General features: G+C 49.9%; 1 protein-coding gene across 1 annotated transcript; it reads right to left on the bottom strand.

Annotated features, from left to right (window-relative positions):
* Nucleotides 1-760: 760 nt before the first annotated feature.
* On the bottom strand, nt 761-27,904 carry PHF1 (PHD finger protein 1; the record flags this gene model as incomplete). The annotated part of the gene is made up of 11 exons (XM_058040525.1): nt 27,835-27,904; nt 26,156-26,283; nt 23,817-23,898; nt 23,584-23,679; nt 18,358-18,446; nt 15,771-15,919; nt 11,384-11,479; nt 9,757-9,825; nt 6,180-6,303; nt 4,517-4,584; nt 761-1,004 (listed from the first exon to the last, which is right to left on the bottom strand). Coding segments are annotated over exons 2-11 (1,131 nt in total), but the record flags the coding sequence as incomplete, so codon positions are not given.
* Nucleotides 27,905-27,916: the final 12 nt, after the last annotated feature.

Genomic DNA, 27,916 nt, shown 5'->3' on the forward strand with positions numbered 1-27,916 from the left:
AATGTCCCCCCAAAAATCCCCTTAAAGCCCCCCCAAAATCCTCCCGGAACCCCAGGAAACGGCCCCAATTCCCCCAAATCCCCCCAAAATCACCCCAAAATCCCCCAAATCCCCCCAAAATCTCCCCCAAATCCCCCAAATCCCCCCAAAATCACCCCAAAATCCCCCCAAATCCTCCCGAATGACCCCAAAATCTCTCCCAAATCCCCTTAAATCTCCCCCAAATCCCCCAAATCCTCCCCAAATTCCCCAAAATCTCCCCTAAAACCCCCTAAATCCCCCCCAAATTCCCCCAAATCCCCCCAAATCCCCCCAAACCCGCCAAAATCCCACCCGGGACCCCCCAAACCCCCCTCAAAAATCCGTAAATCTCCCAAAATCCCCCAAAACTCCCGCAAATCCCCCGAATCACCCCCAAAATCCCACCCAGGACCCCCCCAAATTCCCCCAAATCGCCCCAAAATGCCCCCAAAACCGCCAAAATCCCACCCGGGACCCCCAAAATCCCCTCAAAACTCCCCAAAATCCAACCCAGGACCCCCAAAATCCCCCAAATCTCCCCAAAATCCCCCCAAAATCTCCCCAAAACCGCAAAAATCCCACCCGGGACCCCAAAAATCTCCCCAAATTTCCCTCTCCCCCCCGCTCACCTGTCGCCCCCTGTCCCGTTGTGGGCGGGGCCCGTCTCGGTGTGGGCGTGGCCTGTCCCTGGGGCGTGGGCGTGGCCTGTGCCGCTGTGGGCGTGGCCTGTGCCCTCGTGGGCGTGGCCTGTCCCGCTGTGGGCGGGGTCTGCCCCGCTGTGGGCGTGGCCTGTGCCGCTGTGGGCGTGGCCTGTCCCTTCGTGGGCGTGGCCTGTCCCGTTGTGGGCGTGGCCTGTCTCACAGTGGGCGTGGCCTGTCTCGCAGTGGGCGGGGTCTCCCAGCCCCGGGGGCAGTGGGGGCGGGGCGCGGCTCTGCAGCCCGAAGAGCCCCCGGCGCTTCTTCATCTCCCGGCCCGACACGAACCTGGAAATTGGGAAATTTTGGGGGGATTTGGGGATTTTGGGGATTTTTGGGGGGTCCTGAGGGGTTTGGGGGGGATTTGGGGCAGTTTCGATGGGATTTGGAGCGATTTTGGGGGGGTTTAGGGGGGAAAAATCGGAGTTTGGGAGGAATTATTGGGCGGAGTTTGAGGGGATTTGGGGGCGAACAATCGGAATTTGAGGGGATTTGGGGGGGTCCTGGGGGAATTTATGGGGGATTTCTGGGGGGAGAATCGGATTTTGGGGGGATTTGGAGGTTCCTGAGGGGTTTGGGGGGAATTTGGGGGGTCCTGGGGGGGATTTTGGGGGGATTTGGGGGAAATTTGGGGGATTTTGGGGAGGATTTTGGGGGGATTTGGGGGGATTTGGGGCAGTTTCGATGGGATTTGGGGCCATTTTGGGGGGATTTGGGGGGGAAAAATCGGAGTTTGGGAGGATTTTTGGGGGGAGTTTGAGGGGATTTGGGGGCGAAAAATCGGAATTTGGGGGGATTTGGGGGGTCCTGGGGGGATTTGGGGGGTTTGGGGCACTTCAGGTGGGATTTGGGGCAGATTTTGGGGGGTCCTGGTGGGATCTGGGGAGGATTTTGGGGGGTCCTGTGGGAATTTAGGGGGATTTTGGGGATTTTGGGGGGTCCTGAGGGGATTTTGGGGTTTTTGGGGGGATTTTGGGGGGAGCTTCAGGGGATTTGGGGGGTCCTGGGGGGATCTGAGGGGGATTTCTGGGGGGAGAATCGGATTTTGGGGGGGATTTGGGGGGTCCCGAGGGGATTTCGGGGGCAATTTAGGGGGTCCTGCGTGGATTTGGGGGGGTTTGGGGAGGTTTTGGGGGTCCTGAGGGGATTTTGGGGGGGATTTTGGGGGGTCCTGGGGGGAATTTTGGGGGATTTGAGGGGATTTGGGAGGGAAAAATCGGAATTTTGGGGGGATTTGGGGGGATTTGGGGGGATTTTGGGGGATTTTGGGGGATTTTGGGGGTTTCAGGGATGCCGAGGTCAATTTTGGGGGGGTTTTGGGGGGTCCCGGTGGGATTTGGGGAGGATTTGAGGGGGAATAAGGGGGGAAAAAATCGGATTTTGGGGGGAATTTGAGGGGATTTGGGGGGTCCTGAGGGGATTTGGGGAGGTTTCGATGGAATTTGAGGGAAAAAATTGGGGATTTCGGGGGGATTTCGGGGGGATTTTGGGGGAAATTTGGGGGGATTTTGGGGGGATTTTGGGGGGATTTTGGGGATTTTGGGGGATTTTAGGGGGATTTAGGGGGGATTTTGGGGGATTTTGAGTGGATTTTGGGGGGATTTGGGGCAATTTTGGGGGAAATTTGGAGTTTGGGGGGATTTTTGGGGGGGATTTCAGGGTGGGTTTTGGGGTTTTTGGGCTGTTTTGGGGTGGGATTTTGGGGTCCCCCCCCGATTTTGGGGTCCCCTCCCCATTTTTGGGGTCCCTCTCAGTTTTGGGGTCCCCTCTCAGTTTTGGGGTCCCCCTTCGGTTTTGGGGTTTTTGGGCTGTTTTGGGGTTGATTTTTGGGGCGTTTTCTGGGATTTTGGGGTCTCTCCCTCCCCTCTTTGGGGTTCCCCCACCCCCCCCGGTTTTGGGGTCCCCTCCCAGTTTTGGGGTCCCTCCCCCGGTGGTTTTGGGGTCCCCCCTGGGATTTGGGGGGGGTTTTGGGGTTTTTGGGCTGGTTTGGGTGGGGGTTTTGGGGTCCCCCCATTTTTGGGGTCCCTGTCCCTGTTTTTGGGGTGTTTCTCTCGGTTTTTGGGTTCCCCCCAACTTTTGGGGTCCCTGTCCCCATTTTTGGGGTCCCTGTCCTGGTTTTTGGGGTGTTTTTCTGGGTGTTTGGGGTCCCTGTCCCATTTTGAGGGTCCCTTTTCCCATTTTCGGGGTCCCTGCCCCGTTTTTAGGGTGCTTTTCTATGTTTTTGGGGTCCCTGTCCCCATTTTTGGGGTCCCCGCCCGGTTTTTGGGGGTCCCTCTCTGGTTTTGGGGCGGTTTTGTAATTTTGGGGTCCCTGCCCAGTTTGGGGGTGGTTTTGGGGTGGGGTTTTTGGGGTCCCCGTCCGGTTTTTGGGGTGTTTTTCTGGGTTTTTGGGGTCCCTGTCCCCAATTTTGGGGTGCTTTCCATGTTTTTGGGGTCCCTGCCCCGTTTTTGGGATCCCCCCCATTTTTGGGGTCCCTGTCCCCATTTTTGGGGTCCCTGTCCCCATTTTTGGGGTCCCCGCCCGGTTTTTGGGGTGTTTTTCGCGGTTTTGGGGTCCTCTCTGCTTTTGGGGTGGGTTTTGGGTTTTTGGGCTGTTTTGGGGTGGGGTTTTGGGGTCCCCCCCCCTGATTTTGGGGTCCCCTCCCCATTTTTGGGGTCCCCCTTCGGTTTGGGGTTTTTGGGCCGTTCTGGGCTGGGGTTTTTGGGGCGTTTTCTGTGGATTTTGGGGTCCCCGCCCGGTTTTTGGGGCCCCCTCGGGTTTTGGGGTGGTTTTGTAATTTTGGGGTCCCTGCCCAGTTTGGGGGTGGTTTTGGGGTGGGGTTTTTGGGGTCCTCGTCCGGTTTTTGGGGTGCTTTCCATGTTTTTGGGGTCCCTGTCCCCGTTTTTGGGGTCCCCCCCTGATTTTGGGGTCCCATCCCCATTTTTGGGGTCCCTATCCCCATTTTTGGGCTGTTTTGGGTGGGGTTTTTGGGGTCCCCCCATTTTGGGGTCCCCGCCCGGTTTTTGGGGTGTTTCTCGGGGTTTTTGGGGTCCCTGTCCCATTTTGGGGGTCCCTTTTCCCATTTTTGAGGTCCCTGTCCGGTTTTTGGGGTGTTTTCTGGGTTTTTGGGGTCCCGGTCCCCATTTTTGGGGTGTTTCTCTGGTTTTTGGGGTGTTTTTTGGAGTTTTTGGGGTCCCCGCCCGGTTTTTGGGGTGTTTCTCGGGTTTTTGGGTCCCTTTCCGGTTTTTGGGGTGTTTTCTGTGGTTTTTGGGGTCCCCCTCCCCCGGTTTCGGGGTCCCTCCCCCTTTGGGGTCCCCTCTCAGTTTTGGGGTCCCCCTTCGGTTTGGGGTTTTTGGGCCGTTCTGGGCTGGGGTTTTTGGGGCGTTTTCTCTGGATTTTGGGGTCCCCGCCCGGTTTTTGGGGCCCCCTCGGGTTTTGGGCGGTTTTGTAATTTTGGGGTCCCTGCCCAGTTTGGGGGTGGTTTTGGGGTGGGGTTTTTGGGGTCCTCGTCTGGTTTTTGGGGTGCTTTCCATGTTTTTGGGGTCCCTGTTCCCGTTTTTGGGGTCCCCGCCCGGTTTTTGGGGTGTTTTTTGGAGTTTTTGGGGTCCCTGCCCGGTTTTTGGGGTGTTTTCTGTGGTTTTGGGGCGGTTTTTGGGCTGTTTCTCTGGTTTTTGGGGTGTTTCTCGGGGTTTTTGGGGTCCCTGTCCCCGTTTTTGGGGTGTTTCTCGGGGTTTTTGGGGTGCTTTTCGGGGTTTTTGGGGTCCCTGTCCCGTTTTTTGGGGTGCTTTTCGGGGTTTTTGGGGTCCCCCCCCGTGTCTGACCGGTCCTTGTGGCTGCTGAGCGCCCCCAGCAGGCGGCGCTGCCGCTGCGAGCGCGGAGTGGCCGAGAGCTGCGGAAAGGGGGAAAAATCAATAAATTGGGGAAAATCAATAAATTGGGGAAATCATAAATTGGGGAAAATCAATAAATTGGGGAAAATCAATAATTGGGAAAAACGGGAATGGGGGAAAATCAACAAAGTGGGGAAAAAACGGGAATGGGAAAAATCAATAAATTGGGGGAAAATCCCAAAATTGGGGAAAAATCAACAAATTGGGGAAAAAACGGGAATTGGGGAAAATCAACAAATTGGGGAAAAACCCCAAATCTGGGGGAAAAAACACCCCAAAATTGGGGGAAAACCCAAAATTCTGGGGAGAAACACCAAAATTGAGGAAAAAAAACCCCCAAATTCTGGTGGGAAAATCCATAATTGGGGGGAAAACCCCAAAATTCTGGAGGGAAAAAACCCCAAAATTGGGGGAAAACCCAAATTCTGGGGAGAAAACGCGAAACTGGGGAAAACCCAAAAATTCTGGGGGAAAACCCCAAAAGTCTGGGGAAAAAATCCCAAATTCTGGGGTGAAAAACCCAAAATTGGGAGAGAAAACCCCCAAAATTGGGGAAACCCCCAAAATTCTGGAGGGAAAAATCCCGAAATTGGGTAAAATCCCAAAATTCTGGGGGGGGAAAAACCCAAAATTGAGGGAAAATCCCAAAATTGGGGGGAAAAAAACCCCAAACTGGGGAAAACAAAAAAATTCTGGGGAAAAAACCCAAAATTGGGGACAAATCCCAACTTCAGGGGGAAAAAAACCCCAAATTTCTGGGGAAAAAACCCCAAAATTGGGGTCGAAACTCCAAAGTTTGGGATCCAAACCCCGAATTTTGGGGCGCAAATCCCGAATTTTGGGGTCTAAACCTGGAATTTTGGTGTCTACACCCGGAATTTTGAAATCCAAACTCCGAATTTTGGGGTCAAACCCCGAATTTTGTGAGTGGAAATTCCCTTTTTTTTTTTTGGCAGAATTTCCCCCCAAAATTCCAATTTTTTCCCCAATTTTTTCCTTTCGCCCCCCAGTCCCAATTTCCCATTTTTCCCAAAATTTGATTTTTTTCTCCATTTTTCTCTCGCCGTTCCCAGGTGCAGCGCGTGCCAGTGCCGGTTGGCGAAGGGCAGAATTTTCCCCAAAAATTCCGATTTTTTTCCCCTAAAAATTCCGATTTTTTTCCACAATTTTTTTCCTTTCCCCCCAATCCCAAATTTGCCAATTTTCCCAAAATTTGATTTTTTCCCCATTTTTTCACCGTTCCCAGGCGCAGCGCGTGCCAGTGCTGCTTGGCAAAGGGCAGAATTTCCTCCCAAAATTCTGATTTTTTTCCCCAATTTTTTCCTTTCCCCCCAATCCCAATTTCCCCATTTTCCCCAAAATTTGAATTTTTCCCAAAATTTGATTTTTTTTCCCCATTTTTTCACCGTTCCCAGGCGCAGCGCGTGCCAGTGCCGCTTGGCGAGGGGCAGAATTTCCCCCCCAAAATTCCGATTTTTTTCCCCTAAAAATTCCGATTTTTTCCCCCCAATTTTTTCCTTATCACCCCCAATCCCAATTTTACCATTTTTTCCCAAAATTTGATTTTTTTTCCCAAAATTTCCCCAATTTTCACCGTTCCGAGGCGCAGCGCGTGCCAGTGCCGGTTGGCGAAGGGCAGGATCTCCCGCTCCAGGTCGAAATATTTGCGCCGCCAGCAAACGCTGAGGTGGTACAGGAGGAGGTGGGCAACGTCCACCCTGGAATGGGGAGAAACATCCAGAAATTGGGAAAATGAACAAAAAATTGGGAAAAAATTGGAGAAAATTGGGAAAAATTGGGAGAAGAACGGAAAAAATTGGGGAAAAATGGGGAAAAATGGGGAAAACATTAAAAAAAATGGGGCAGAAATCAGGGGAAATGGGGGAGGGATCCGTGCAAAATTGGGGGAAATCTTGGGAAAATGGGAAAATTGAAAATATGGAAAACATGGGGAAAAATGGGGAAAAAATTGGGGAAAAATGGGGAAAAAAGTAGAAACAAAAAGGGGGAATTGGGGTACAGGAGGAAATGGGCGATGTCAGCCCTGGAATGGGGAGAAAAATCAGGAAATTGGGAAAATGAACAAAAATTGGGAAAAAAAATGGGAAAAAATTGGGAGAAGAATGGAAAATTGGGGAAAAATGGGGGAAAATGGGGGAAAAAAGGAAAAAAACTGGGAAAAATAGAAAACAAAAAGGGGGAATTGGGGTGCAGCAGCAGGTGGGCGACATCAGCCCTGGGTTGGGGAGAAAAATGGGGAAATTGGGAAAAATGAACAAAAATTGGGAAAATTGGGAGAAGAATGGAAAAAATGGGGAAAAATGGGGGAAAAAAAGAAAAAAAAAAAACAGGGAAAAAATAAAATAAAAAGGGGGAATTGGGGCACAGCAGCAGGTGGGCGACGTCAGCCCTGGGTTGGGGAGAAAAATGGGGAAATTGGGAAAATGAACAAAAATGGGAAAAATTGGGAATAAAAATGGGAAAAAAATGAGAAAAAATGGGCGAAAATGGTCAAAAAATGGGGGAAAAATGGGGAAAATGTAAATTAAAATGGGGCAGGAATGGAGGGTTGGGTGAGACACGGCCAGCCCTGGATTGGGGAAAACACGGGAAAATGGGGAAATTCACCAAAATGGGGAAAAATTGAAAACATCAGAAAAAAAAAGGAGGAAAATTGGCAAAAAAGGGGGGAAATTGAAAAAAAAAGGTGGGGAAAATGGGGAAAAATATCTAAAAAATGGGGGAGAGTTCCAGAGAAATCAATGGAAAACTGGGGAGAAATCCTGGGAAAATGGGGAAAATTAAAAATATGGAAGAAATTGGGAGAAGAATGGAAAAATTGGGGGGAAATGGGGGAAATTAAAAAAAAAAAAAAAAAAGGGGGGAGAGAAGAAAATCCAAAAAAAGGGGGGAGGAATTGCAGAGAAATCACTGGAAAATTGGGGGAAGTGGGAAAATGGGGTGAAATGTGCCAAAAATGGGAAAAAATGGGGGGAAAACAGGAAAAAAGGGGAAAATGCAAAAATAAAAATGGGGAGCATTCCAGAGAAACCAATGGAAAACTGGGGGAAATCCTGGGAAAATGGGGAAAAGCTAAAAATGGGGAAAATGGCAAAAAACGGGGAAAAAATGACAAAAAAAAAAGGGGGGAAAATGACAAAAAATGGGGAAAAATGGTGCAAAAATGGGGAAAAATGGCGAAAAAATGGCAAAAATGGGGAAAATGGGAAAAAATGGGGAAAAAATGAGGTAAAATGGGCAAAGATGGGGGAAAAACGGGGGGAAAATTCGATTTTTTTTTTTTTTTTTTAAGGGGGAGGATTAACAAAAAAAAGAGGGGGGCTGGAATTCCAGAGAAATCGATGGGAAATTGGGGGAAAATCCTGGAAAATGGGGAAAAAGATTTAAAAATGGGAAAAAATGAGAAGTAAAAAGAGAGGAAATACAAAAATAATGGGGAAAATGGGGAAGAATGGGGAAAAAAATGGGGGAAAAATGGCGGAAAATGGGGAAAAATGGGGAAAAATGAGGAAAAATGGGGGGAAAATATGGAAAAAATGGGGGAAAATATGGAAAAAATGGGGGAAAAAGGGCAAAAAATGGGAAAAAAATGGGGAAAAAGCCAGGAATGAAGGGAAAATGCAAAAAGAAAAATGGAAGAAATTGTAGAGAAATCCAAGGAAAACTGGGGGAAAATGGGGGGAAAATGGGGAAAAATGGGGAAAAATGGGAAAAAATTGGGAAAATACTGGGAAAAAATGGAGAAAAAATGGGGAAAAATGGGGAAAAAATGGGGGAAAAATTGGGAAAAATGGGGAAAATGGGATAAATGAGACAAAAAGGGAAAAATCCAAAAAAAAAAGGGAAAAAAAAGGGGAAAATCCAGAATAAAATGGGGAGGGATGGGGGGTTTGGGGGCATCACACCCGGGGATGGAGGGGAAATGGGAAAAATGAGGAAAAGCTGAAAAAAGGAGGAAAATTTGGGAAAAGTACAAAAACCGTGGGGGGAAATGGGGCAAAAATGGGGAAATAAAAATAAAAAATAAAAAATAAAAAAAGGGAGGGGGAACTGGGAAGAAATGAAAAAAATGGGGGGAAATGGTTTGGGGGGTTGGGGGTTTGGGGGATTTTTGGGGTGTTTTGGGGGATTTTTGGTTTTTTTGGGGTGGTTTTGGGTTGTTTAGGGGTATTTGGGGTTTTTTTTGTGGTTTTGGGCTATTTTTGGGGTATTTTTTGGGGAGTTTTGGGGGGTATTTTGGGGGGTTTTTTTTTGTGGTTTTGGGGTTTTTTTGGGGGTGGTTTGGGGGATTTTGAGGTTTTTTGGGGTGGTTTGGGGTATTTAGGGGTATTTTATGGGTATTTTGGGGGATTTTTGGGATTTTTTTGGGGTGGTTTTGGGGTATTTGGGGGTATTTGGGGGTATTTTTTTGTGGTTTTGGGGTTATTTTTGGAGTGTTTGGGGGGTATTTTTGGGGTGCTTTGAGGGTTTTTTGGCTATTTTTGGGGTGGTTTGGGGGTATTTTTGGGGTATTTTTTGATTATTTAGGGGTATTTTGGGGGTATTTTTGGGGTATTTTTGGGATATTTTTGGGGATGTTTTGGGGTGTTTTTGGGGGTACTTTTAGGGTGCTTTGGGGGTATTTTGGGGGTATTTTTTGGGTGTTTTGGGGGTTTTTTTGGGGTATTTTTGGGGTATTTAGGGGTATTTTTGTTGTGGTTTTGGGGTATTTTTGGGGTGTTTTGGGGTTGGTTTTGGGGTTGTTTTTGGGGTATTTTTGGGTGTTTTGGGGGGTATTTTTTGGGTGTTTTTGAGTTATTTTTGAAGTGGTTTTGTTGTGGGTTTGGGGTTATTTTGGAGTGTTTTGGGTACTTTTGGGGTATTTTTGGGTGGTTTTGGGGTGTTTTTGAGGGTATTTTGGGGGGTTTTTTTGGGTTATTTTTGGGGTGTTTTGGGGTATTTTTGGGGTTATTTTTGAGGTACTTTTGGGGTATTTTTGGGTTGTTTTGGGGGTGTTTTTGGGGTTATTTTTGGGGTGTTTTTGGGGTTGTTTTTGGGGTGTTTTTAGGGATATTTTTGGGGGTGTTTTGGGGTATTTTGGGGGTATTTTTGGGGTTATTTTTGGGTTTTTTTGGGGTTATTTTGGGGTGTTTTTTGGGGTCTCCCCTCACCAGCGCAGGGGCAGCCTCCGGACGCTCTCGGCGCCGCCCCGGCAGACGCTGCACTCGAACACGTAAAACCTGCACGGGAACCCCAACGTCAGCCAGAGTCACCCCGAAATCACCCCCAAAATCCACCCCAACATCAGCCAGAATCACCCCGAAATCAACCCCCAAATCCACCCCAACATCAGCCAGAATCACCCCAAAATCACCCCAAAATCGCCCCAAAATCAGCCAGAATCACCCCAAAATCCATCCCAAAATCAGCCAGAATCACCCCAAAATAAACCCCCAAATCCACCCCAACATCAGCCAGAATCACCCCAAATTCACCCCAAAATCCCCAAAATCCCCAAATCCCCAAAATCCCAAAATTTTCCCCAAAACCCCAAATTCACCCCAAAAAACCCCAAATTCACCCCCACAATCCCCCAAAATCCCCCAAAATCCCGAAATCCCCCAATTTTTCCCCCAAATCCCCAAAATCCCCAAATCCCCAAAATCCCCAAATTCCCCAAATTTTCCCCCAATCCCCCCAAAATCCCCAAAACCCCCAAATTCACCCCAAAAAACCCCAAATTCACCCCAAAAAACCCCAAATTCACCCCAAAAAACCCCAAATTCACCCCAAAATCCCCAAAATCCCCAAATCCCCAAATCCCCAAATTCACCCCAAAACCCCAAATTCACCCCAAAACTCCAAATCCCCAAATGCCCCAAATTTTCCCCCAAATCCTGAAAATCCGAAAATCCCCAAATCCCCAAAATCCCCAAATTCACCCCAAATTCACCCCAAAAACCCCAAAATCCCCCAAATTCACCCCAAAATCCCCAAAATTCACCCCAAAAACCCCCAAATTCACCCCCACAATCCCCCAAAATCCCCCAAAATCCCGAAATCCCCCAATTTTCCCCCAAATTCCCCAAAATCCCCAAATTTTCCCCAAATCCCCAAAATCTCCAAATCCCCCAAACCCCAAATTCACCCCAAAAACCCCAAAATCCCCCAAATCCCCAAATCCCCCAAAATCCCCCAAAATCCCCAAATTCACCCCAAAATCCCCAAATCCCCAAAATCCCCCAAATGCCCCAAATTCACCCCAAAACCCCAAATTCACCCCCAAAAACCCCGAAATCGCCCAAATTTTCCCCAAATCCCCAAAATCCCCAAAATCCCCAAAATCCCCCCAAAACCCCAAATTCACCCCAAAATTCCCAAATCCCCCAAATCCCCAAATCCCCAAAATCCCAAAATCCCCAAATTCACCCCAAAACCCCAAATTCACCCCAAAATCCCCCAAAATCCCCAAAACCCCAAATTCACCCCCAAAAAATCCAAATTCACCCCGAAAACCCCAAATTCCCCCAAAATCCCCAAATCCCCAAATTCACCCCAAAATTCCCTCAAAAACCCCAAATTCACCCACAAAATCCCCAAATTCACCCCAAAAAACCCCAAATTGATCCCCAAGATTCCCCAAACCCCCAAATTCACCCCAAAATCCCCAAAATTCACCCCAAAATCCCCCCAAACCCCAAATTCACCCCCAAAAATCCCAAATTCACCCCCAAAACCCCAAATTCCCCCCAAAATCCCCAAGTTCACCCCAAATCCCCAAATTCCCCCAAACCCGACCTGTCCCCGTAGAGCAGGGGCCGCGTCAGGCACTGCGTGCAGGCCTCGTGGAACCACTGCCGGCAGCGGCGGCACTGCAGCATCTTCAGGTTCCACCTGCGGTTTGGGGGGAAATTCGGGGATTTGGGGATTTTGGGAAATTTGGGAATTTATGGGATTTTGGGGGATTTTATGGGGATTTTTCCTGAGATTTTTGGGGAATTTTGGGGGATTTTGGGGAATTTTCATGAATTTTCCAGGGGATTTTGGGGGGATTTCTCAGGGGATTTGGGGAGCCCCGGGAGCAGCGGCAGCGCCCCCGGCACTGCAGCATCTTCAGGTTCCAGCTGCGATTTGGGGTGAAATTCGGGGATTTTGGGAAATTTGGGAATTTATGGGATTTTGGGGGATTTTATGGGGAAATTTGGGGGATTTTTAGGGGATTCTGGGGAAATTCCGTTAATTTTCTGGTGGATTTTGGGGGGATTTCTCAGGGGTTTTGGGGAGCACTGGGAGCAGCCTCAGGTTCCAGCTGGGAAAATTGGGGGAAAATTCGGGAATTTTGGGAAATTTGGAATTTTTATGGGATTTTGGGGAATTTTCTGGGGATTTTTCCGGAGATTTTTGGGGAATTCTGGGGGATTTTGGGGAATTTTCATGAATTTTCCAGAGGATTTTGGGGGGATTTCTCAGGGGTTTGGGGGAGCACTGGGAGCAGCTTCAGGTTCCAGCTGGGAAATTGGGGGAAAATTCGAGAATTTTGGGAAATTTGGGAATTTTAGGGGATTTTGGGGGATTTTATGGGGAAATTTGGGGGATTTTCTGGGGATTTTTAGGGGGTTTCGCAGGGATTTTGAGGGATTTTCTTGAATTTTATGGGAATTTTTCAGGGGTTTGGGGGAGCACTGGGAGCAGCTTCAGGTTCCAGCTGGGAAATTTGGAGGAAAATTCGGGGATTTTGGGAAATTTGGGATTTTATGGGATTTTGGGGGATTTTCTGGGAATTTTTCCGGAGATTTTTGGGGCATTTTGGGGGATTTGGGGCCATTTTTCCGGGGGATTTTGGAGGGAATTCTCAGGGGTTTTGGGGGAGCACTGGGAGCAGCTTCAGGGTCCAGCTGGCGGATTTGGGGCAAAATTCGGGAATTTTGGGAAATTTGGGGATTTTATGGGATTTTGGGGGGGGTTTGGGGGGAATTTGGGGGGATTTTAGGGGGTTTTGCAGGGGTTTGGGGGGGATTTGGGGAGCCCCGGGAGCAGCGGCAGCTCCTCCAGCGCTGCAGCATCTTCAGGTTCCAGCTGGGAAATTGGGGTGAAATTCGGGGATTTTGGGAAATTTGGGAATTTATGGGATTTTGGGGAATTTTCTGGGAATTTTTCTGGAGATTTTTGGGGAATTTTGGGGGATTTTATGGGGATTTTTAGGGAATTTTGCGGGATTTTGGGGGATTTGGGGAGCCCCGGGAGCAGTGGCAGCGCCCCCGGCACTGCAGCATCTTCAGGGTCCAGCTGGGAATTGGGGGGAAATTCCGGGATTTTGGGAAATTTGGGATTTTAGGGGATTTTGGGGGATTTTATGGGAATTTTTCCGGAGATTTTTGGGGAATTCTGGGGGATTTTGGGGGATTTTCATGAATTTTCCAGGGGATTTTGGGGGGATTTCTCAGGGGTTTTGGGGAGCACTGGGAGCAGCTTCAGGGTCCAGCTGGGAAAATTGGGGCAAAATTTCGGGATTTGGGAAAAATTTGGGATTTTTATGGGATTTTGGGGGATTTTCTGGGAATTTTTCCGGAGATTTTTGGGGAATTTTGGGGGATTTTGGGCCATTTTTTCAGGGGATTTTGGGGGGATTTCTCAGACGTTTGGGGGAGCACTGCAGCAGCTTCAGGTTCCAGTCAGGGATTTTGGGGTGAAATTCGAGAATTTTGGGAAATTTAGGATTTTTATGGGATTTTAGGGGATTTTATGGGGATTTTTATGGAAATTTGGGGGATTTTTATGGGATTTGGGGAGCCCCGGGAGCAGCGGCAGCACCCCCGGCACTGCAGCATCTTCAGGTTCCAGCTGGGAATTGGGGGGAAATTCGGGGATTTTGGGAAATTTGGGAATTCTATGGGATTTTGGGGGATTTTATGGGAATTTTTCCGGAGATTTTTGGGGAATTCTGGGGGATTTTGGGGAATTTTCATGAATTTTCCAGAGGATTTTGGGGGGATTTCTCAGGGGTTTGGGGGAGCACTGGGAGCAGCTTCAGGGTCCAGCTGGGAAAATTGGGGGGAAATTCGGGGATTTTGGGAAATTTGGGATTTTAGGGGATTTTGGGGGATTTTAGGGGAAATTTGGGGGGAATTTTAGGGGATTTGGGGTAAATTTTGGCCATTTCAAGCGGGATTTGAAGGGATTTTTTCAGGGGTTTTGGGGAGCGCTGGGAGCAGCTTCAGGTTCCAGCTGGGAAATTTGGGGGAAAATTCGGGGATTTTGGGAAATTTGGGATTTTAGGGGATTTTGGGGAATTTTATGGGAATTTTTCTGGAGATTTTTGGGGAATTCTGGGGGATTTTGGGCCATTTTTTCAGGGGATTTTGGGGGGATTTTTCAGGAGTTTGGGGGAGCGCTGGGAGCAGCTTCAGGGTCCAGCTGGGAAAATTGGGGGAAAATTCGGGGATTTTGGGAAATTTGGGATTTTTATGGGATTTGGGGGATTTTATGGGGTTTTGGGGAATTTTATGGGGATTTTAGGGAATTTTTATGGGATTTTTTATGGGATTTGGGGAGCCCCGGGAGCAGTGGCAGCACCCCCGGCACTGCAGCATCTTCAGGTTCCAGCTGGGAAATTTGGGGGAAAATTCGGGGATTTTGGGAAATTTGGGATTTTTATGGGATTTTGGGGAATTTTGTGGTGATTTGGGGGAAATTTGGGGGATTTCATGGGGGATTTTTCAGGTTTTTGGAGGGGCTTTGGGGGAGCACCGGGAGCGATGTTCAGGTTCCAGCTGGGAAAATTCGGGGGTGAATTTCAGAGGTTTTGGGGGAATTTTTGGGGATTTTGAGAATTTCAGGGAATTTTGGGGGGACATTTTTATGGGATTTGGGGGAAGTTTGGGGAGTTTTAAAGGGATTTTCAGGGGGTTTTGGGAAATTTGGGATTTTTATGGGATTTTGGGGATTTTCGGGGGATTTTGGGAGGTGTGGGGGAACCCTGGGAACACCCTCAGGTTTCAGGAAAAAAAAAAAATTTTCCAGCTGGGATTTGGTAATTTTGGGAATTTCAGGAATTTTTCTGGGGGGATTTTTGAGGCATTTGGGGGAGAAATTTTGGGGTTTTTTGGGAGGAATTTTGGGGGATTATTGGGAGCACCCAGGGCACGGAATTCCAGAACTTTGGGGGAAACGTGGGGATTTGTGTGGGGCATTTTTGGGGGGATTTGGGAGGATTTTGAGGGAATTTGGGGAAATTTCAGGGATTTGAGGTGATTTGGAGGAAATTTGGGGGATTTGGGGGAACTTTGGGGGGATTTGGGCCTTTCCAGCCCTTTTTGGGGGCACTTTGGGTGGAATTTTTGGGGGAATTTCGGGATTTTTTTGGGGGGCAGATTTTGGGGATTTCTTGGGGAGTTTTGGGATTTTCAGGAATTTCGTTTTGAGGAATTTTGGGATTTTTTGGGGGGATTTTCAGGATTTTTGGGACCCTCAGTGCTGCAGTTTCGGGGCGGTGCTGGGGGTCGTGCAGGGGGAATTTGGGGCAGATTTTGGGGTTTTGGGGCCATTTTTGGGTTATTTCGGGTGGGATTTTTTTGGGAATTCCAGGAATTTTTTAGGAATTCCCAGATTTTTTGGGGAATTTCAGGATTTTCAGGACCGTCACTCACTGTTCAAACTCCCTGCAGTTTTGGGGCGGTGCTGGAGGGAATTTGGGGCAGATTTGGGGTTTTGGGGCCGTTTTTGGCTTATTTCAGGTGGGATTTTTGGAGGAATTTCAGGATTTTTTTGGGAATTCCGAGATTTTGGGGTAATTTTCAGGAATTTCGGGGTTCCCACTCACTGTCCGGGCCCGCCGCAGCAGCAGTAGCAGTGCTGGAGGTCGTGCAGGGGGAATTTGGGGCAGATTTTGTGGGTTTGGGGCCGTTTCAGGGCCATTTTTGGGTTATTTCGGGTGGGATTTTTGGGGGAATTTCAGGATTTTTTTGGGAATTCCGGGATTTTTTGGGGTAATTTTCAGGGATTTTGGGGTTCTCACTCACTGTCCGGGCCCGCCGCAGGGGCAGTGTCAGTGCTGGAGGTCGTGCAGGGGGAATTTGGGGCAGATTTTGGGGTTTTGTGGCCATTTTGGGGTTATTTCGGGTGGGATTTTTTTGGCAATTCCGGGATTTTTTGGGGGAATTTCAGGAATTTCGGGGTTCTCACTCACTGTCCGGGCCCGCCGCAGTAGCAGTAGCAGTGCTGGAGGTTGTGCAGGTGCGGGGGGTCCCAGTCCAGCGCCCCCAGCGCGTACGGGAGAACCGACTTCATGCGGAGCATCGCCCGCGCCTGCGGGCCCCGACGGAGAGCGCCGCCGCGCTGGGGAGAAAAACGGGGAAAAAACGGGGAAAATGGGAAAAAATGGGAATAAACATCCACAGCCTGCGGGCCCCGACGGAGAGCGCCGCCGCGCTGGGGAGAAAAATGGGGAAAAAACGGGGAAAATGGGAAAAAATGGGAATAAACATCCCCAGCCTGCGGGCCCCGACGGAGCGCGCCGCCGCGCTGGAAATGGGGATAGAAACGGGAAAAACGGGAAAAAATGGTAAAAAATGGGAATAAACATCCCCAGCCTGCGGGCCCCGACGGAGCGCGCTGCCGCGCTGGGGAAAAACGGGGATAAAAATGGGAAAAATGGGAAAAAATGGGAAAAAAATGGGAAAAAATGGGAATAAACATCCACAGCCTGTGGGCCCTGACGGAGAGCCCCGCCGTGCTGGGGAAAATGGGGATAAAAACGAGGAAAATGGGAAAAAATGGGAATAAACAGCGGGAATTGCATCCCGAGCATCGCCCCGCTGGAGAGCGCCACCGCGCTGGGGAAAAACTGGGAGAAAAACGGGAAAAATGGGAAAAAATGGGAATAAACAGCGGGAATTGCATCCACAGCCTGCGGGCCCCGACGGAGAGCGCCGCCGCGCTGGGTAAAAAACGGGGAAAATGGGAAAAAATGGGAATAAACACCGGGAATTCACACCGGGAATGCCCCCGCCGGAGAGCGCCGCCGCGCTGGGGGAAAAATGGGAAAAAATGGGAAAAATGGGAATAAACACCGGGAATTGCATCCTCAGCATCGCCCCGCCGGAGAGCGGCGCCGTGCTGGGAAAAATGGGGATAAAAATGGGAAAAATGGGAAAAAATGGGAATAAACATTGGGAATTCACACAGAATGGCCCCGCCGCAGAGCGCCGCCGCGCTGGAAATGGGGAAAAAATGGGAAAAATGGGAAAAAATGGGAATAAACATCGGGAATTCACACCGGGAATGGCCCCACCCGGAGAGCTCCGCTGGGAAAATGGGAATAAATGCCGGGAATTACAGCGGGAATGGCCCCGCCCTGCCGGGATGGGAAAAACGGGGAAAATGGGAATAAACACCGGGAATTACAGCGGGAATTACACCGGGAATGGCCGTGCCTCAGGGCCCCGCCCCCCTGGGAAAAACGGGAATAAAAATGGGAATTGGACTGGGAAAAACCAGGATAAACACCGGGAATTCACACCGGGAGTGGTGTCACCTCACTGGGAAAAACACCGGGAATAAAAACCGGGAATTAACGGGAATTCCAGTGGGGATTAATGGGAATAACAGTGGGGATTAATGGGAATTCCAGTGGGGATTAACGGGAATAAACACCGGGGATTAACGGGAATTCCAGTGGGGATTAACGGGAATAAACACCGGGGATTAACGGGAATTCCAGTGGGGATTAACGGGAATAAACACCGGGGATTAACGGGAATAAACACCGGGAATTAACGGGAATTCCAGCGGGGATTAACAGGAATTCCAGTGGGGATTAACGGGAATTCCAGTGGGGATTAACGGGAATTCCAGTGGGGATTAATGGGAATAAACACCGGGGATTAACAGGAATTCCTTTGGGAATTAACGGGAATTCCAGCGGGGATTAACGGGAATAAACACTGGGGATTAACGGGAATTCCAGTGGGGATTAACGGGAATTCCAGTGGGGATGAACGGGAATTCCAGTGGGGATGAACGGGAATAAACACCGGGGATTAACAGGAATTCCAGCGGGAATTAATGGGGAAAACCCGGGAATTCCAGCGGGAATCAGCAGGAAAAACCTGTTACATTTTGGGGAATTTTTGGGGACTTTTTGGTTTTTTATTTTTTTATTTTTGTCTAATTTTGGGGGGAGTTTTTGGGGATTTTCAGCACCTTTTTGGGGCAATTTTTGGGGACTTTTTCGTGAATTTCTTTTTTATTTTTTGTCGAATTTTGGAGTGACTTTCAGGACGTTTTTTGGCAACTTCTTGGGGAAATTTTATTTTTTTAAATTTTTGTTGAATTTTTGGGGGGAATTTTTGGGGGAATTTTCTGGGGGGTTTTTTGGGGAATTTTTTTGGGCAATTTTTTGGGGCAATTTTTTGGGGAATTTTTTGGGGAATTTTTTTGGGGGAATTTTTTGGGGGATTTTTTGGGGAATTTTTTGGCCAATTTTTTGGGGGATTTTTTGGGGGATTTTTTTGGGCAATTTTTTGGGGAATTTTTTTGGGCAATTTTTGGGCAATTTTTTGGGCAATTTTTTGGGGGGATTTTTTGGGGGATTTTTTGGGCAATTTTTTTGGGGGATTTTTTGGGCAATTTTTTGGGGAATCTTTTGGGCAATTTTTTGAGGAATTTTTTGGGGGATTTTTTTTGGGAAATTTTGGGCAATTTTGGGGGGAATTTTTTGGGGGAATTTTTTTTGGGCAATTTTTTGGGGGATGTTTTGGCAATTTTGGCCTCACCTTGGTGGCCACGGCGAAGACGCAGCGGCGGCAGCTCCAGGGGCCGGCGCCGCCCGGGGCCGGGGGCACGTGGCAGCGCTGGTGGTACGCTGGGAATTCGGGAATTCGGGAATTCCGGGAATTCCGGGAATTCCGGGAATTCCGCACCCACAGCCCCTCCCCCTCTTCACCCACCATTATTCCCCTTTTTTTGGGTGGTTTTTTGGCCAAAATCCACTTTTTTCCCCATTTTCCCCCCCCCATTTTTCCTATATTTTTCCCGTTCCTCCCGGGTTTTTCCCCCCATTTTCCACCCCCATTCCCACTTCTCCCATTTTCCCACCCAAATCCCGGTTTTTCCCCATTTTCCATCCTCTTTCCCACTTCTCCCATTTTCCCACCCAAATCCCGGGTTTTCCCCATTTTCCATCCTCTTTCCCACCCAAATCCCGGTTTTTCCCCATTTTCCCCACTTTTCAGGGGATTTTCCCACCCCTCCCTCACTTTCCCAATAAAATTCCCATTTTCCCCACCCTTCCTCCTTTAATTCCCACTTTTCCCATTCCCATTTTCCAATCCCAATCCCATTTTTCCCCCCCATTTTTCACATTTTTCCCCCTTTTGAGGGGATTTTCCCACTCTTTTCCCGTTTTCCCCACTCTCTATTCCCATTCCCCCATTTTCCCACCCCAATCCCATTTTCCCCAATTTTCCCTCCACTTCCCCACTTTTGAGAGGATTTTCCCATTTTCCCATTAAAATTCCCATTTTCCCATTAAAATTCCCATTTTCCCCACCCATCCCATCTCAATTCCCTCTCCCCCCATTTTCCCACTCCCACTCCCCACTTCCCCACCCAAATCCAATTATTTTTCATTTTTTCTCCATTATTCCCACTTTTGAGGGGATTCTCCCTTTTTTCCCATTTCCCTCCATTTTCCCATTAAAATTCCCATTTTCCCACCCATCACATCCCAATTCCCTTTTCCCCCCATTTCCCCACCCAAATCCAATTATTTTTCATTTTTTCTCCATTATTCCATCTTTTGAGAGGATTCTCCCATTTTTCCCATTCCCCCCCATTTTCCCACCAAAATTCCCATTTTTTTTCCCACCCTTCCCCCTTTAGTTCCCTTTTCCCCCCATTTTCCCACTCCCATTTCCCCACCCAAATCCAATTATTTTTAATTTTTTATCCATTTTTCCATCTTTTGAGGGGATTCTCCCATTTTCCCATTAAAATTCCCATTTTTCCCCTCAATTCCCAATTTCCCACTCCCATTTTCCCACCCCAATCCCATTTTTTCCAATTTTTTCCTTCATTTTCCCACTTTTGAGGGGATTCTCCCATTTTTCCCATTCCCCCCCATTTTCCCATTAAAATTCCCATTTTCCCATTAAAATTCCCATTTTCCCCCTCAATTCCCAATTTTCCCACTCCCATTTCCCTCCCCAAATCCAATTATTTTTCTTTTTTTTTTCTCCATTATTCCATCTTTTGAGGGGATTCTCCCATTTTTCCCATTCCCCCACATTTTCCCATTAAAATTCCCATTTTCCCATTAAAATTCCCATTTTCCCATTAAAATTCCCATTTTCCCCACCCATCCCATCCCAATTCCTTTTCCCCCCATTTTCCCACTCCCACTCCCATTTCCCCACCCAAATCCAATTATTTTTTATTTTTTCTCAATTATTCCATCTTTTGAGAGGATTCTCCCATTTTTCCCATTTCCCCCCATTTTCCCACTCCCATTCCCCATTTCCCCACCCCAATCCAATTATTTTTCTTTTTTTTTCTCCATTATTCCCACTTTTGAGAGGATTCTCCCATTTTCCCCATTCCCCCTCATTTTCCCATTAAAATTCCCATTTTCCCCCTCCATTCCCAATTTTCCCATTCCCATTTCCCACCCCAATCCATATTTTTCATTTTTTCTCCATTATTCCCACTTTTGAGGGGATTTTCCCATTTTTCCCATTCCCCTCCATTTTCCCATTAAAATTCCCATTTTTCCCGCCCTTCCCCCCATTCCCATTTTCCCACCCCAATCCCATTTTCCCACCTTTTCCCAATTTTCCCACTTTTTCCCAATTTTCCCACCTTTTCCCCATTTTCCCATCCCACTCCCATTTTTCCAATTTTTCCACTTTTTCCTCCCATTTCCCCTCATTTTTCCCGTTCCTCCCAGGCTTTCCCCCATTTTCCACCCCCATTCCCACTTTTCCCATTTTCCCACCCAAATCTCATTTTTTTCCCATTTTTCTGACTTTTGAGGGGATTCTCCCATTTCTCCTATTCCCCCCCAGTTTCCCATTAAAATTCACATTTTTCCCCCCTCTCCCATTCCCATTTCCCACCCAAATCCCATTTTTCCCCATTTTTCCCCATTTTTCCCCATTTTCCCCCCCAAATCCCATTTTTTCCCCATTTTTCCCATTTTGGAGGGGATTTCCCCACCCAAATCCCATTTTCCCCACTTCATATTCCCATTTCCCCATTTCCCCACCCCAATCCCATTTTCCCCATTTTTTCTCAAATTTCTCCACTTTAGAGGGGATTCTCCCATTTTCCCATTAAAATTCCCATTTTCCCATTAAAATTCCCATTTTTCCCATTCCCCCCCATTTTCCCATTAAAATTCCCATTTTTTTCCCATTTTCCCACCCCAATCCCATTTTTTTCCCCATTTTTCCCACTTTGGGGGGGATTTCCCCACCCTTTTCCCATTTCCCCACTCTCTATTCCCATTCCCCATTTTCCCTGTTCTCCCCATTTTTCCCCTCATTTTTATCCCAGATTTCCCCATTTTCTCTCCCATTTTTCCCTTAATTTTTTTTCAGTTTTTCCCGTTTCTCTCCCCGTTCCCTCCATTTTTATCCCCATTTCTGCCCCCGTTTTTCTCTGCTTTTCCTGGTTTTTCTCCCCATTTTCCCCTAATTTTCCCCAGGGTTTTATCCCCATTTTCCTCCCCGTTTCCCGCGTTTTTCTCCCCATTTTCCCCCCATTTTTCCCCGTTTTTCCCCCGTTTTTCTCCCCATTTCCCCCCCCAGTTTTTCCCCATTTTCCCCCCGTTTTTTCCCCGTTTTTTCCCCGTTTTTTCGCTGACCGTGGCCGCATTTCCTGCACCGGACCAGGGAATTTTCGGGATTTTTTTCCCTTTTTTTTCCCCATTTTTCCCCCTTTTCTTCCCTGACCGTGGCCGCACTTCCCACACCAGCCCAGGGAATTTTCAGAATTTTTTCCCCCGTTTTCCTCCCGTTTCTCCCCTGTTTTTCCTGGGTTTTCTTTCCCGTTTTTCCCGTTTTTCTCCCCATTTTTCCTCCTTTTCTTCCCTGACCGTGGCCGCATTTCCCCCACCGCACGAAGGAATTTTCGGGATTTTTTCCCCCATTTTTCTCCCCGTTTTTCTCCCGTTTTCCCCCCGTTTTTTTCCCTTTTTTACCGGATTTTCTCCCCATTTTTCCCCAGGTTTTTTTCTCGTTTTTTCCATTTTCCTCCCCAGTTTTTCCCCAATTTTCCCCCGATTTTTCCCCCCGTTTCCCCCTTTTTTTTCCGTTTTATCCCCATTTTTATCCCCATTTTCCCGCCTACCATGGCCGCACTTCCCGCACCGCACCGGGCAATTTTCGGGGTTTTTCACCCCCATTTTCCCCCGGTTTTTTCCCGGATTTTTCTCCCAATTTCCTCCATTTTTCCCCCCGTTTTTTCCCATTTTCCCCCCAGGTTTTTTTCCCGTTTTCCCCATTTTTTTCCCCATTTTTATCCCCATGTTTCCGCCTACCGTGGCCGCACTTCCCGCAGCGCACCAGGGAATTTTCGGGGTTTCTGCCCCCCTGTTTCCCCCCATTTTTCCCGAGTGTTTTTCCCTTTTCCCCCATTTTCATCCCAGGTTTTTTTCCCATTTCCCCCCCAGGTTTTTTTCCCGTTTTCCCCATTTTTATCCCCATTTTTATCCCCGTGTTTCCGCCTACCGTGCCCGCACTTCCCGCAGCGCACCAGGGAATATTCGGGATTTTTCCCCCTCTATTTTCCCCGAGTTTTACCCAGTTTTTTTTCCCGTTTTCCCCGTTTTTATCCCCATTTTTATCCCCGTTTTTCACTGACCGTGCCCGCACTTCCCGCAGCGCACCAGGGAATTTTCGGGGTTTCTGCCCCCCTATTTTCCCCGATTTTTCCCCAGTTTTTTTTCCCATTTTCCCCCCATTTTCCCCCATTTTTCCCCCGTTTTTCCGCCTACCGTGCCCGCACTTCCCGCAGCGCACCAGGGAATTTTCGGGATTTTTTCCCCCTATTTCCCCCCGTTTTCCCCCATTTTTCCCCCAGTATTTTTTCCCATTTTCACCCCATTTTTATCCCCGTGTTTCACTGACCGTGGCCGCACTTCCCGCACCGCACCAGGGAATTCTCGGGATTTTTTCCCCCCTATTTTCCCGGATTTTTTCCCAGATTTTTTCCCATTTTCCCCCGGTTTTTTTCCCATTTTCCCCCCAGTTTTTTTTTCCCGTTTTCCCCGTTTTATCCCCGTTTTTATCCCCATTTTTTCCCCGTGTTTCACTGACCGTGCCCGCACTTCCCGCAGCGCACCAGGGAATTTTCAGGGTTTCTGCCCCCATTTTCCCCCGGTTTTTTCCCGGATTTTTCCCCCGGTTTTTTCCCCCCGTTTTCCCCCATTTTCCCCCAGTTTTTTTCCCCTTTTCCCCATTTTTTCCCCCGTTTTTCCACCTACCGTGCCCGCACTTCCCGCAGCGCACCAGGCAATTTTCGGGATTTTTTCCCCCCTATTTTCCCGGATTTTTTCCCAGATTTTTTCCCATTTTCCCCCCAGGTTTTTTTCCCGTTTTCCCCGTTTTATCCCCATTTTTATCCCCATTTTTCCCCGTGTTTCACTGACCGTGCCCGCAATTCCCGCAGCGCACCAGGCCGTTTTCGGGGTTTTTCCCCCCCTATTTTGCCCCATTTTTCCCCATTTTTTTCCCGGATTTTTCCCCCCGTTTTTCCCCGTTTTTCCCCAGGTTTTTTTTTCCCGTTTTCCCTGTTTTTATCTCCATTTTTCCCCATTTTTTCCCGTGTTTCACTGACCGTGCCCGCACTTCCCGCAGCGCACCAGGGAATTTTCGGGGTTTTTCACCCCTATTTTGCCCCATTTTCCCCCGGTTTTTTCCCGGATTTTTCCCGCTGTTTTCCCTGACTTTCCCCCATTTTTTTTCCCGTTTTCCCCATTTTTATCCCCGTTTTCCGCCTACCGTGCCCGCACTTCCCGCAGCGCACCAGGGAATTTTCGGGGTTCCGCCCGTCGCCGGCGCACACGCAGCACGCGGGGTCCCCCCCGGGCGCGGCCGCTGGGGGGCGCCAGGAGCGCAGCGGGGCATTAATTACCGTTAATTACCGCTAATTACCCGCTAATTACCGCTAATGAACCGCTCATTGGCGGCTAATGAGGCACTGATTAGGGGGCTAATTGGGAATTGCGGCTCACCGGGGCTGATGTCCTTCCAGAGAACGAAAAATTGGGAATTGTCCTCGAACTGGATCTGACAGCCCCGGCGGGAGGCGTCCACCTGCGGGGACCGAGCCGGGATTTCGGGGGGATTTGGGGATTTCGGGGGGATTTGGGGATTTCGGGGGGATTTTGGGGGATTTTGGGGGGATTTGAGGGGATTTTGGGGAAGTTTGGGGATTCTGGGGGGATTTTGGGGGGATTTGGGGTGGATTTGGGGGGATTTCGGGGGGGATTTTGAGATTTTGGCGGATTTCGGGGGGAGGGGTTGAGGGGATTTGGGGGATTTGGGGGGATTTTGGGGGGAAATTTTAGGGATTTTTGGGGGATTTGGGGGATTTTGGGGAAGTTTTGGGATTTGGGGGGGATTTTGGGGGGATTTCGGGGGGGGGTTTGGGATTTTGGGGGGATTTGGGAGGGGATTTGGGGGGATTTCGGGAATTTGGGGGATTTTGGGGGGGATTTTGGGGAAGTTTGGGGATTTGGGGAGATTTTGGGGATTTGGGGGGGGTTGAGGGAATTTGGGGGGATTTTGGGGAAGTTTTGGGATTTTGGGGTGATTTTGGGGATTTGGGGGGGGATTTGGGGGACTTTGGGGGGGATTTGGGGGATTTGGGGATTTTGGGGGGATTTGGGGGATTTGGGGGAGTTTGGGAGGGTTTGAGGGGATTTGAGGGGATTTTGGGGGATTTCGGGGGGGTTTTAGGGATTTCAGGGGGATTTGGGGGGATTTGGGGGATTTTGGGGGGATTTGGGGGAAGTTTGGGGATTTGGGGGGATTTGGGGGATTTTGGGGGGGATTTGGGGATTTTGGGGTGGATTTCGGGGGGATTTGGGGGATTTTAGGCGCTTTTGGAGGGATATGGGAGGGATTCGCGAGGGGATTCGGGGGGATTTCGGGGCGATTTGCGGCGTTTTGAGGGATTTGGGGATATCAGGGGATTTGGCAGATTTTGGGGGGATTTTAGTGGCGTTTTGGGGCGTTCGGGAAGGGCTTTGGGGAGATTTGGGGGATTTGGGGAGATATTAGGAGATTTGGGGGGAATTTTGGGGGGGATAGGGGAGTTTGGAGGATTTGGGAGGAGATTTTTGGGGGGATTTGGGGGGATTTTTTTTGGGGGGGGTTGGGGGATTTGGGGGATTGAGGGGGATTTGGGGGGACTTTGAGGCGATTTGGGACAGGATTTGGGGGGATTTTGGGGAATTTGGGAGGGGGTTTGGAGAGATTGGGGAGATTCTGGGGGATTTGGGGGGTTTTCGGGATTTGGGGGGGATTTGGGGGAGTTTGGGGGATTTTAGGGGCTGCGTTTGGCTGGTTTGAGCCGATTTTGGGGCAGTTTGGGGGGGTTAGGGCAGTTTTGGGCTGGATTTGGGGTGTTTGGGGCTGTTTGGGGGAGTTTGGGGGTGTTCCAGGGGTGGTTTTGGGGTGTTTGGGCTGTTTTGGGGAGTTTGGGGGTGTTCCAGGGCTGGATTTGGGGTGTTTTGGGCTGGTTTGAGATGTTTCAGGGATGGTTTAGGGGTGTTCCAGCGTGGTTCTGTGAGTTCTGGGTTACTTTGGGGCGGTTTTGGGGAGTTTTGGGCTGGTTTAGGATTATTTTGGGGCTGTTCTGGGATTATTTTGGGGCTGTTCTGGGATTATTTTGGGGCTGTTTGTGGCTGGTTTAGGGTTATTTTGGGGCTGGTTTTGCTCTCATTTTGTGCCGATTTTTGTGCTTTTTTGGGGTTGGGTTTGCTCTGATTTTTGGGATTTTTTTGGCGCCTTTTTTTTGGTGTTTTGGGTTGTTTTGGGCCTGCGCTTTGTCTCGGTTTTGTCTGTTTTGGGTTGTTTTTCTGGCTGTTTTTAGGCTGATTTTGGGGCTGGTTTTGGGCTATTTCAGGGTTGTTTAAAGGCGATTTTTGGGCTGGTTTGGGGTGGGTTTGGGGCTGGTTCAGGCCTGGTTGGGGGCTGAGTTTGGGCGGGGTTTGGTCTCATTTTGGGCTGGGTTTGGGGCTGTTTTAGGGCAGTTTTTGGGGCTGTTTTAGGGCAGTTTCTGGGCTGGTTTGGGGCTGTTTTAGGGCAGTTTCTGGGCTGGTTTGGGGCTGTTTTAGGGCAGTTTCTGGGCTGGTTTGGGGCTGTTTTAGGGCAGTTTCTGGGCCGGTTTTGGGGCAGTGTCAGGGCTGTTTTTGGGGTGTTTTGGGGCCGGTTTTGGGGCAGTTTCGGGGCTGTTTCTGGGGTGTTTCAGGGCCGGTTTTGGGGCAGTTTCAGGGCTGTTTTTGGGGTGTTTCGGGGCCATTTTTGGGGTGTTTCGGGGCCGTTTTCGGGGTGTCTGGGGTCCCACCTTCTTGACGACGCCCAGGTAGAGCAGCCCGTCCGTCCAGCGCGCCAGCACGTCCTGCCCCTCCCCGATCTGGGGGGGCTTCGGGGGCGGCGCCCCCCCCTCGGCCGCCTCCATCCCACCCGGGGGGGCTGCGGGGACAGCGGAGATGGCACCCCAAAAACGGGGGGGGGGGGGACTGGTTTGGGGGGGTCTGGTTTGGGGAGGGGGCCCAGTTTGGGGAGGGGTCCCAGTCTGGGGGTCTCAGTTTGAGGGATACCAGTCTGGGGGGGCAGTGTCAGTTTGAGGGGTCCCAGTTTGGGGGTCCCAGTTTGGGCAGGGGTCTCAATTTGGGGGGTCCCAGTTTGGGGGGGGGGGTTCCCAGTTTGGGGGGGGTCTGGTTTGGGGAGGGGTCCCAGTTTGAGAAGGGGTCCCAGTTTGGGGGTACCCAGTTAGGGTGGGGGTCCCAGTTTGGGGGGAGCAGTGTCAGTTTGGGGGGTCCCATTTTGGGAAAGGTCCCAGTTTGGGGGTTCCCAGTTTGGGGGAGGGTCCCAGTCTGGGGGGGCAGTGTCAGTTTGAGGGGTCCCAGTTTGGGGGTTCCCAGTTTTCAGGGGTCCCAGTTTGGGGGGTCCCACTTTGTGGGGGGGCCAGTTTGAGGAGGGGTCCCAGTTTGGGGGGGTGGTCCCAGTTAGAGGGTCCCAGTTTGGGGAGCGGCTCTGGTCTGGGGGGGTTCTGGTTTGGGGACAGGTCCCGGTTTGGGGGTCCCACTTTGGGTGGGGGTCCCAGTTTGGGAAAGGTCCCAGTTTGGGGGTTCCCAGTTTGGGGGGTCCCAGTTTGGGGGTTCCCAGTTTGGGGGGTCCCAGTTTGGGGGTTCCCAGTTAGGGGTGGGGGTCCCAGTTTGGGGGGGGGCCTCAGTTTGAGGAAAGGTCCCAGTTTGGGAGAGGGGTCCCAGTTTGGGGGTCCCAGTTTGGGTGGGGTTCCCAGTTTGGGGGTCTGGTTTGGGGGGTCCCAGTTTGGGGGGGGCACTGTCCCATTTGGGGGGGAGGGGCTGTCCTTTTTTGGGGGTCCTATTTTGGGGGTGCTGTCCCTATTTTGGGGTGCTGTCCCCATTTTGGGGGTGCTGTCCCTATTTTGGGGTGCTGTCCCTGTTTTTGGGGTGCTGTCCCCATATTTGGGGGTGTCCCTATTTTTTGGGCTGTCCCTGTTTGGGGGTGTCCCGTTTTTGCGGGGGTGTTTTTTGTGGGGGGGGGGTCCCGTTTTTGGGGCTGTCCCTGTTTTTGGGGTGCCCCTTTCCCATTTGGGGTGTCCCTGTTTTTTGGGGTGTCCCATTCGCGGGGGGCTATCCCTGTATTTGGGGATGTGTCCCTAATGATGGGACTGTCCCTATATTTGGGGATGTCCATCCCTATTTTTGGGGTGCTGTCCCTATTTTTGGGGGTGTCCGTCCCTATTTTTGGGGTGCTGTCCCTATTTTTGGGGCTGTCCCTGTTTTTGGGGCTGTCCCTGTTTTCGGGGGTCTGTCTCTATTTTTGGGGTCTGTCTCTATTTTTGGGGGGCTGTCTCTATTTTTGGGGGGCTGTCCCTACATTCGGGGCTCGGTCCCGTTTCCCGGGGTGCTGTCCCTGTTTTCGGGGGGCTGTCCCTGTTTTTGGGGCGCTGTCCCTACACTCGGGGCTCGGTCCCGTTTCCCGGGGGGCTCTCACGCGGGCACGGGGGGTCCCCGAGTCTCTCCGGCCGCTCCCGGGGCCGATCCCGGTGTATCCCGGAGTATCCCGGTGTATCCCG

Source organism: Melospiza georgiana, chromosome 25 (genome assembly GCF_028018845.1).
Source record: "Melospiza georgiana isolate bMelGeo1 chromosome 25, bMelGeo1.pri, whole genome shotgun sequence".
NCBI classification, from domain to species: Eukaryota; Metazoa; Chordata; class Aves; order Passeriformes; family Passerellidae; genus Melospiza; species Melospiza georgiana.